This window comes from Ascidia mentula, chromosome 9 (genome assembly GCF_947561715.1).
Source record: "Ascidia mentula chromosome 9, kaAscMent1.1, whole genome shotgun sequence".
Taxonomy (NCBI): Eukaryota; Metazoa; Chordata; class Ascidiacea; order Phlebobranchia; family Ascidiidae; genus Ascidia; species Ascidia mentula.
Genome location: NC_138574.1, coordinates 9,266,294 through 9,277,610, shown reverse-complemented (window position 1 = coordinate 9,277,610; position 11,317 = coordinate 9,266,294). Strand labels below are relative to the sequence as shown.

At 37.9% G+C, this 11,317-nt stretch overlaps 1 protein-coding gene across 1 annotated transcript; it reads left to right on the top strand.

Annotated features, from left to right (window-relative positions):
* The first annotated feature begins 6,591 nt into the window (after nt 1-6,591).
* Nucleotides 6,592-8,004, top strand: LOC145914551 (choline/ethanolamine transporter FLVCR2-like). The gene has a single exon (XM_083002373.1). It carries the CDS (start codon nt 6,592-6,594, stop codon nt 8,002-8,004), a length of 1,413 nt encoding a protein of 470 aa, XP_082858499.1.
* Nucleotides 8,005-11,317: the final 3,313 nt, after the last annotated feature.

Below are 11,317 nucleotides of genomic sequence, written 5' to 3'. Positions count from 1 at the left end.
TATCGAAACAAATTTCATTTTGAAATTATTAAATTCGTTTGAAAAGCAAAATTCAAAGCGAAGTTGCAAACAAATTTGGGCCGCGTTGGAATTGATATGTTGCGACAGTCTACTGCTTATCCAAACTAACATCACGCGGTGTAACTTGGCAACAGACTGACTAAGCCATGGAAGTGGGCAGATGACTCAGAGGTGATTGTTGCAATACACTTCACCGATATGATGCAATATGTGGAATTTATAAACAGAACTAAATGTTGAATTCGAAGTTTCGGTCTCGCTTTTACCAGGAAGGGTGGCAAAAGAGAATGTAACACCAACACAACCATGAATAATAGTAATTCCCACTCGATGACTTTGGGATCAATAAATTTGTTGACTAAAAAAATTTGTTAGTGTCACTGACGTATCCTGGGCGAGCACAGAACCCTAATATAAAATGTCTTTGTTATCTGTGATGGACAATGAACATCGTCGTTAAATATTCTAACTAAAGACGAAATGTCTGTTATATTTTCATGCAGTGCCGTGTTATTACATAGTATTGAAGTTTTCTCGGTGTGATGCCAATTCTGCCTTACAACACATAAGAAAACATGTTTTTTTTAAAAAAAATTGTTGTTGTAGGCAGAGTAGACAATAATTGGGACCTGCATACAGGAACGCACACTGTTTCGACCTATAATGTCTCATCAGTATAGCTGGTGATTGTGGCATTGGACTAGCTGTCAAACACATAGATTATTTTGTGATATGTTTAAGTCTACGTCGATCCGTTGGGTATCCAACTTAAATCCAACCACCGTTATCGCATATAAATACTAATTGTTTCTTTGCTACCGGAAGTTGTTATATCCCATATTGATTTGGTGTTTTTCTTTTTGGGTCAAAAATATGCAAAAAAAATAATCGCACGAGTTTGCCCGGTATTTGTTTACCTCCTAGTAATACTGAATCATTTAAAATACGATGATTCCTAACAAATGCTGCGGGGGGCTGTTTGAGTTGCAATCTGTAGGCGTTAAAATGGCGCCATATATGCATCCTGTCCACTATGCATGTCGATGCCCAGGCAAGCTTGCGTATCGAAATGGTATTACGACAACCCTGTACAAAAAAATTTGCCACAACCTTGTGACAACTAACATGCATTTTGAATGAAATTCCCTGTGATATGTGATAATATATTGGGTGCGCTTTGAGCACTTGCAATTTAATTGACTTATCAACCCGAGAATAAAGTTTGGCGTTTACGCACCTGTAATCCTGCAATATAACTTACTTGTCGCGTTCCATGATGATGTCGGTTGTTTGTTCTTGTTGTAGATTATCTTGGAAAACTTACGCGAGTACAATAAAATTATTTTCAAAAATATTCTAGAATCCAGGGGCGTTTAACCTTAAACAAATCAGCGCAAAATTGTACCTCATCATTTATTTGCATTTTAACAAATTTCGACAAAATATGTTGTCCTAATCTCCTACAAAGTTTTCAATCTTCCTGGGCAAACTCACCCTTATCGTCTAAAAGACCTTACTTCTAAGAAAATTAATAATGGGAGTTTACTTCTGTAACGGCAGACGATTCTAATTCTGCGGGCTCTATAACACCGATTACGTCTATTCATTGAGAAAAACGCCGAGTGGCTGAAGTGCCACTCTCTGATATATGTATACAAACCTCTCAGTCACACCGTATAATAGTTCTATAGTAACATGTTGAATTATAAAATTATCTCCCTTACTTGAGGTGCTCTCTTTACCCAGTGAACGTTTACGATATTGCAAAGCTGCAGACAAGGTGTGTACACGCACTGTTTCGACCTGTAAGGTCTCATCAGTGCAGCTGTTGAGTGGCACTGTGCTAGCTTTCACACTAGCAGGCACACTAGTCTCCACTTTGTGGTACCTTTCGGTCAACGTCGATCTGCAGGGTACCCTATACTAGCACTATCGGTTACCAAGCAGTGCCTTTTGCACTATTGGTTACCAAGCAGTTCCGTTTGGCCATAGTGCGCTCCACAGTGGTTCGTCGTCTCTGTTGTTCGGTACCTAGTATAGGGTACCCTGCAGATCGACGTTGACCGAAAGGTATCACAAAGTGGAGACTAGTGTGCCTGCTAGTGTGAAAGCTAGCACAGTGCCACTCAACAGCTGCACTGATGAGACCTTACAGGTCGAAACAGTGCGTGTACACACCCTGTCTGCAGCTTTGCAATATTATGGCTTTTTTTTGCACATGTTTACGATATGTTTCAACAAAAACATTTTTTTGATGTTACGACACACACGGGATAGAAATACTGAATGGATTTCCACACAATTGTCATACGATGTGACTGAGAGGTTTATGTACGATCACCTTTTCATACAATTTCGGGTTGCCATAACGTGCTTATTTCTAAAATTTGTGCTTGTTTTCAAGAGCGGTGTCCTAAAGAAATGAGATTTGTTTATATTCTATTGGCGTGCTTGATTTGCATTAAATCCTTTTAGTTAATTATCTGATAGTTTTATATGCGAAAATGTCCTCATTCTGATGTGATTAATAATAACTTCAATATCGGCAAAATGACCGCAACAAATATGTAGACCTTTAACTGCGCGACGGTATGCGTATCATGTTTTGTCTGAATGCCAACCTATGCATTAAAAAAAACAGTTGCCCTGGATAAAATCTTCTAATTTTGTCGAAATATTTCTCATGAAAGTGCTAAATTTTACTTCGCTGCCAAACAAACAAACAAAAGCCATAGCTGAGCAAATTTGTTTTCTGGAAACAACCATGACGCTATGCAAATATTGTACACCGGGCATGCCACACATTCTGCCCTTTACAAAACCCTCTAAACGCACTGCTGTAGCAGCAGATTGAAACCATACAGTGTTGTATAATAAATGATAGGAAGTGTGTTGGTGTTGAATTTGTTTTGACTCGCAATGCATTGGTTCCATCCCATTTTACGTGATCAAAAAAGTCATCGCACAGGCACATTTTTCATGTCAAGGGCCAGGCTGTAGCAAAACAGTGTTGCAGTACAGTATGTTAAATAACATCCATGTGGTCTAGCCTAAGGTCTGTTATAAATAACCTCCGCTTGTCGGAGCTAGAGGACTATTTTGAATATCATCCGCGTGTAATGCTTGATGACTGTTATTTGATCAGCCAAGTATAACATTTGAAGTACCAGAAGTGCTTTCCAGATTATCACGAAATTTTGGTTCATTCGTTGGTTTTGGGACACAAAAAATGTGATTCGTTATCATAAGAAATGTTGCAAGTGCGGTTGTGACAAATGGAAAGACGGGGATATAGTCGCTACATTGTGCAGCAACGAATGAAGTTTGCAGCAGCTTTCAACGAAAACAATACAAGTTTGCACGATTAATGGAACAGAATACATGGGTTGGGTCTGCTTCCTCGCTGACAAATGTGTTTAGAACCTGTTGCCGCTAAAAATATGCTAAAACTGAAGCTCAAACGCACGAAGAGGTGCTTGCATTGAACTTTTACTATGGTATTGTAGTAAAAGTTCAATTGATTACCATATTCCCAATCACTGGACAGGCGAAGGGCGATGGCAAGACAATTTTCTAAAGTTTCATGTTGTTATTAACGGAGATAAAGTGTGGGTTAGCAGCAACGACAAAAAATATTTACCTTGTTTTCAATGCAAGGTATACAAGCAAGATTTTACAGACTCAAATGTAAAGGTAAATACTCTACACAGCTTCAGGACGCATCATGCGACAGGATAATCATTTCAAACAAAGCTTTTACAGCGTACCTTTCCAGCAGCTTTAAACGAAAACAAAATAGCGTTGCACAATAATAGGAAGTGGTTGAGCTGGTATCGCGCTAAAAGGAAGTAGTTATAAAAATTTTTGGTTCACAGGACTGTCGTTTACAATTCCATGCTTTGCCTTGAGTAATATGTAACCAGAAGCAGCGCAAAATGAGTTTTTAATCGGACTTTAACATGTATTTACAGAATTGATATTGTTTTGTTTGTATTCCTCACTAGAATAAACTTTAACAATATCCACACATAATAATCATAATATTAACAACGTTTACCAGTAATATAAAAATAGAAATTACGGTACTACATTTTCGAGTTTACGTTACAGTAGACAAGTGTTAATTAGATTGCCATCGTGTGTTAATGAATGTGCCTCTGGTGCATAGGTACAGCACAGATTGGATACAAACATACAATCAAAAAACTCACTCCAAAAGTAGAATAATTGTTTTTAAAGTTTCTGCCTCAAACCATAAAAAGGCAACTTCTGCACTAATAAAAGTAAAGTCGAAAACCTCCCAACCAATAAGATATCTCCATTCTGTATTCCTGATGTCATGTAGTAGGTGGGTTTGGTGTCTTCTGCAACATTGTTTTCTCCGCACAACACCGCCTTCCTTTCTTCCGTCTGTGTGTTTATTTTCCAAAAAAAGCATATTATGTGCTATAGCAAATTTTATAGTTGATAAATCTTAGGTCCAGGGCTGAGCGGCTACTTATAATAACAAATGAATGTCATTGAATTCATTTTAGCCAAAAGCAACAGCGTCAACGTATGTCAACACAAATATAACATACACCTTAACACCTAAGATAGTAATGCTTATTACCTACGTATACTGCTAACGGCTATGGGCTAACGGCACTAAACAACATTATGTGTAACAACGTTCGAAGTGTTTGCAAAATTCAATTGTTTCGGTTTTTAGTTATTACAAAAATCTACTATTATATGATTTAATTTTCTAACGATGCGCAGATAACAATTAGCTACAGTGCCATATAGCGCGTATTCCGGTGATGCGGACCGCATGACTTTATGGCACAAAAAAGTAATGTACATTGTTTGGTATGAAATGTTGGGATATTTCTGTAGCATATGCGAAGTTACCCCAAATAGGGTTTACCATATGCACATGTACACACTTTTTCCTATCACATCTTGGCTTGAATTGTTAGTAGTTAAATTGCAATTAGTACTGTTTACGCTTAATATAATTTATGCTTAGTTTGCAAACAAACAAAAGAAGGTTGAGTTCATTTTCAAGTTGATTTCATCATCTGGTTTTACACAAATATACTGACTCCATATTGTTGCCGATCCTGTACCAATTAGCAGTAAAAGTCTAAAGTTTAAAATGGTTGAAAATTATTCGATTTGATGTTAAAATGGCATTCGGGAGTCCCAAAGTATGCCCACTATACAACTTTTTAACGGTATATCATGGGCACTGACTACATTCGACCTGTAGTTATTGGAGAATAAAAATTACGTTGGTGATCGCTGACGTTTACAGCTTCAGCATCTGCCACACTTCTTGGAAGAACAGAGACAACGGGAAAATCCCTGGTCAATGGAAACATCTGCCGCCGGTAAACAAACCAAAATTTCAATCAAACCAATTTCGCAAACTAAAAAAACTAAAAGGAGTCTATTCTAGCGCATTACGGTGAAGTTAGTGCAGTGCTAAAACAAAAGGAAAACATGAACCCACTGGTTGGCAGACCTAGAAAATCTGCGTCAGGTCTTTAGGTGAGTTTGGTATGCTTAAAAAGCTATTTTTTGTGACGTTTCCAACGATGTCTTGTGGTGGTCGCAGATCTGCGAAAACAGTTATGGCCCATTTTTTTGATACTGCGTGTTAATATTAGTGAAAACATGCAAACCCGCTGAGACATAACGAAGCTAAATGCGTTCAAAATTTTGTCTGCAAAAAAGTGTTATCAATAAAATCTTTTAAATTTTTGGCTAATTTTAATATTCACATTGCTTCGAGAAATGTAATGAGACTAATATTAAGCCGGTTTATTAAACATTGAAAAGTTGAAACCTATTGTACGGGGTATTATTTAAACAATACAATAAAATGATAAGCAACGTGGAGCCAATAATATAAATTGTGTAAGCTGCATATAGATGGCCACTGTTTCCACTTATAAGGTCTCAGCAGTGCAGCTGGTGTGCCTTTCAGACGACTTTGCTGACCAAACGGCCAAACTAAGACTTCCACTTTTTGGTGACTATACAATCACCGTCATCCGTTGGGCACCAAACTAGGTGCAACCTTACGGAGAAAACAAGGTGGAAACACTATGGCCAAGCAAAGCTCAACCAGTAGTGATGAGACCTTTTAGGTCGAAACAGTGGCCATCTGTATGCAGCTCACACATTACAATAAAAGTTTAAATTATAAGAAGTAGTATTTTAATTAGTCTGGCACAATTAAACGTAATTTAATATTCACCGACCTTCCACCAGCTATTCAGCTAGACTGTTTCCTATCATTCGCTGGATATATCCATTTTTACAAAAGGTATGGACAATATCATTCGCTGGAAATACAGTTTGTCCGCGAAATACAGTTCGGTATGCTTGTTTCCCTTTACTCTCTTCACCGCTATCTCTGTATACGTTGTAACTTTTGTAAGAAAGCTTATGTATGCCTACACTATCACGAATACGAATATCTTCTCAACAGTTTAAATTGATATAAACGATTCATCTTTTCTAAATTAAAGAAACATCTACGTAGGTCTACTGCATTGTTGCCTGTGCCACCAAGCACAAATGGAAAGCGATAGAGGGACTTTAAGTGGTGACTGGATTATTCTGCAGAGCGACCAACCATCAACCATCGAAATCAAAACCTACAAAAGAAGATTTCTGGTTGGGGGTCTTATGTTTATCAGCATCGTCATTCGTGGATTTAATCAGTCGTTGTTTGGGTCTGCCAACGACGTTCTCAGCAAGTTCTACAAAGTACATCCCTGGCAGATAGACTGGCTGACCATCATACAGGCTGTAATGTACATTTCTGCGACTGTTCCTGTATCATTTCTGGTTACTCGAATTGGATATAAAACGGCAACTTTAACGATGATCGGATTTTTATTTCTTGGCTTTGCCCTTGACGTCATATCTATTTGGGTTCCATCGGGATTTCCACTTGCTATAGTTGGACAAGCTTTCGAGGGGTTTAGCAGCGTGGCCACATTTTCTATGCAAACAGCCACCGCCGCTATTTGGTTTCCAGCTAACGAAGTTTCAAATGTAAACGCAGTTTTAACCATAAGCAGAGCAGTTGGAGAAGCTGGTGGTGCGGTGACCTTGTCCAACTTGATACATATTTCAGATAGCACGGAAAACGTGCGTACAAAACTGACCTGTGTATTTGGGACAATTGCTGGTATATTGGCAGTCGTGTTTATATTGACAATTCTTTTCGTCAAAGACAAACCCGATTTGCCACCAAGCATTGCACAGGCCAAAGCGGAAGTTTGGCAAGCTCGTGAGAGAGCTAAGGCTGTGTCTGTAAGCGAAGGCTTGAAACAGTTTGGATCAACTTTAAAGAATCTGTTCACCGACCGTCATTTCCTAATACTCTGGATTGTGTTAGGAATTGTGAATCCGGTGTTACGAAACTACACAATTCTACTCGCGTCAGTGCTGCACAAACAGTTTCCCAATGTCACAAACCTTGACTCAACAGCTGGTTTTGTGTTAATGGGATCATGGTTAATGTTCGTTGTATCAGGTTTTCTAGCAGGACCGATCATTACAAAAACAAAACGGTACAGAGCTATAGCGATAATATCTACAATATTCGTGTCAGTAGCCACTTTTTTAGCGTTTATCGGAATATTAACTAACACGTTGCCAACAGTTTGGACAAGCGTGGTTCTGCTGGGTTTCTTTATAGGGGCTGACTCTGTGGTGAAGTTTGAGTTGGTGATGGAAGTAACGTATCCCCTGCCAACATTGCAAGTTACCATGCTTAGTATCATTGGTATGGGTGTAATGCGAATCAGCTATCCCATTGCAGGAAGGGCCTTGCTGGAAAATGTTGGAGCGGCTGCTTCTCTGGTTTTTCCCTTCGTCATGACCATTATTGCAACTCTGCTCATAACAATGCAGAAGATGCCTTTTTATCGTCTTGCGGCTGAAACTTCTGAAACATCCAACCTCATTTCGGAACGTTAAATTAAACTCAATTAAGTTGACCTTCTTTTGTTTGTTTGTTTGCAGACTAAGCATAAATTATATTAAGCGTAAACATTACTAATTGCAATTTAACTACTAACAATTAAAGCGAAGATGTGACAAAGTGTGTACATGTGCATATGGTAAATCTTTTTTGGGGTAATTTCGCATATGCTACAGAAGTATCCCAACATTTCATACCAAACAAAGTACATTACTTTTTTTGTCATGCGGTCCGCATCACCGGAATACGCGCTGTATGGCAATGTAGCTAATTTTTATCTGCGCATCGTTCGAAAATTAAATCATATAATAGTAGATTTTTGTAATAACTTGTAAACCGAAATAATTGAATTTTGCAAACACTTCGAACGTTGTTACACATAATTTTGTTTAGTGCCGTTAGCCCATGGCCGTTAGCAGTATACGTAGGTAATAAGCATTACTATCTTAGGTGCTAAGGTGTATGCTATATTTGTGTTGACATACGTTGACGCTGTTGCTTTTGGCTAAAATGAATTCAATGAGTTTCATTTGTTATTATAAGTAGCCGCTCAGCCCTGGACCTAAGATTTATCAACTAAAAAATTTGCTATAGCACATATTATGCTTGTTATGGAAAATAAAAACACAGACGGAAGAAAGGAAGCCGGTGTTGTGCGGAGAAAACAATGTTGCAGAAGACACCAAACCCACCTATTACATGACATCAGGAATACAGAATGGAGATATCTTATTGGTTGGGAGGTTTTCGACTTTACTTTTAGTAGTGCAGAAGTTGTCTTTTTATGGTTTGAGACAGAAACTTTGAAAACAATTTTTCTACTTTTGGAGTGAGTTTTTTGATTGCCTATGTTTGTATCCAATCTGTGCTGTACCTATGCACCAGAAGCACATTCATTAACACACGATGGCAATCTAATTAACTCTTAACTGAGACAACCATGCCCCTTTTGCAATATGTCTTGTCTACTGGAACGTAAACTCGAAAATGTAGTACCGTAATTTCTATTTTTATAATACTGGTAAACGTTATTATTATTATGATTGTTATGGGTGGATATTGTTAAAGTTTATTCTAGTGAGGAATACAAACAAACCAATATCAATTCTGTAAATACATGTTAAAGTCCGTTGAAAAACTCATTTTGCGCTGCTTCTGGCTACATATTACTCAAAGCAAAGCATGGAATTGTAAACGACAGTCCTGTAAATCAAAAATTTTTATAACTACTTCCTTTTTGCGCGATACCAGCGCAACCACTTCCTATTATTGTGCAACGCTATTTTGTTTTCGTTTAAAGCTGCTGGAAAGGTACGCTGTAAAAGCTTTGTTTGAAATGATTATCCTGTCGCATGATGTGTCCTGAAGCTGTGTAGAGTATTTACCATAACATTTGTGTCTGTAAAATCTTGCTTGTATAGCTTGCGTTGAAAACAAGGTAAATATTTTTTGTCGTTGCTGCTAACCCACACTTTATCTCCGTAAATAGCAACACGAAACTTTTGAAAATTGTCTTATCATCGCCCTTCGCCTGGGTAGTGATTGGGAGTATGGTAATCAATTTAACTTTCACTAGAATACACCTCTTTGTGCGTTTAAGGTTCAGTTTTAGCATATTTTTAGCGGCAACAGCTTCTAAACACATTTGTCAACGAGGAAGCAGACCCAACCCATGTATTCTGTTCCATTAATCGTGCACACTTGTATTGTTTTCGTTGAAAGCTGCTGCAAACTTCATTCGTTGCTGCACAATGTAGCGACTATATCCCCGTCTTTCCATTTGCCACAACCGCACTTGCAATATTTCTTATGATAACGAATCACCTTTTTTGTGTCCCAAAACCAACGTTATATGAACCAAAATTTCGTGATAATCTGGAAAGCACTTCTGGTATTTCAAAAGTTATGCTTGACAGATGAAATAGATGCCACTAGGATGTTGTTTAAACAGTCTTTAAGATCCACCCATGGACGTTATCTATAACAGTCATCTAGCACTACACGCGGATGATAATCAAAATAGTCCTCTAGCTCCGACAAACGGAGGTTATTTAAAACAGACCTTAGGCTCCACGACATGGATGTTATTTAAAATAGTCCTCTAGCTCCATCCAACAGATGTTATTTTAGATAGGCCTCTAGCTCCACCACACGGATGTCATTAAAATAGTGTACTGCAACACTGTTTTGCTACAGCCTGGCCCTTGACATGAAAAATGTGCCTGTGCGATGACTTTTTTGATCACGTAAAATGAGATGGAACCAATGCATCGCGAGTCAAAACAAATTCAACACCAACACACTTCCTATCATTTATTATACAACACTGTAGGGTTTTCTTTCAATCTGCTGCTACAGCAGTGCGTTTAGAGGGTTTTGTAAAGGGCAGAATGTGTGGCATGCCCTGTGTACAATATTTGCATAGCGTCATGGTTGTTTTGAGAAAACAAATTTGCTCAGCTATGGCTTTTGTTTGTTTGGCAGCGAAGTAAAAATTAGTACTTTCATGTGAAATATTTCGACAAAATTAAAAGATTTTATCCAGGGCAACTGTTTTTTTTAATGTGTAGATTGACATTCAGACAAAAACTTGATACGCATACCGTCGCGCAGTTAAAGGTCTATATACTTCTCAAAAACTTTCCATCCCAGAACATTTTGTGCAAAATGTTAATCAATTGTACCCTTATCGATGTAATTGATTACTTCCCCATTTACGTTCGTGATGATGGCAAAAACGAGACGATTCTGCAGTGGCAATAGCATCAACAGTACTGGCCAGATTAAACATACATGTATAATGTTGTCAGCTCAAGCATTTCTTGGTTTGTTCAGTGGGAAAGTTGTTATCTTCTTATGCAAGGAAAAATGACAATTGTCCACAATGTGTTTTTTTCAAAAAAATTGCTTGATTTTCTCGGGGTAACACAGAATCTAGTATTTAAGTACGTTCTTGTTGGCATATGAAAAGACTTTCCAAACGATATGAGGCAAAAATTCGACCAACGATCTCCAGGACTTGCACAACAGTTAGACAAACAAAACTAATTAATCAATCACTTTTTAGCTTATAGTGACTAATGATAAATTTGAAAGGATGTGCGTAGTAATCGATGTATTCTATCAAATTACCGACTACCCAACTACAGTCAAACTCACGGATTTCACGGTTAATATTTTTTGCATTTTACTTTTGTTGTAGCGAAATAAACTAAACTGAAACTGAATCGGCACACAAAATAAATTTATGAAACATAGATTTTGTTTGGTAAAGGATTGCTCGTGGAACTGTTGGGACTTGTGTGCGTA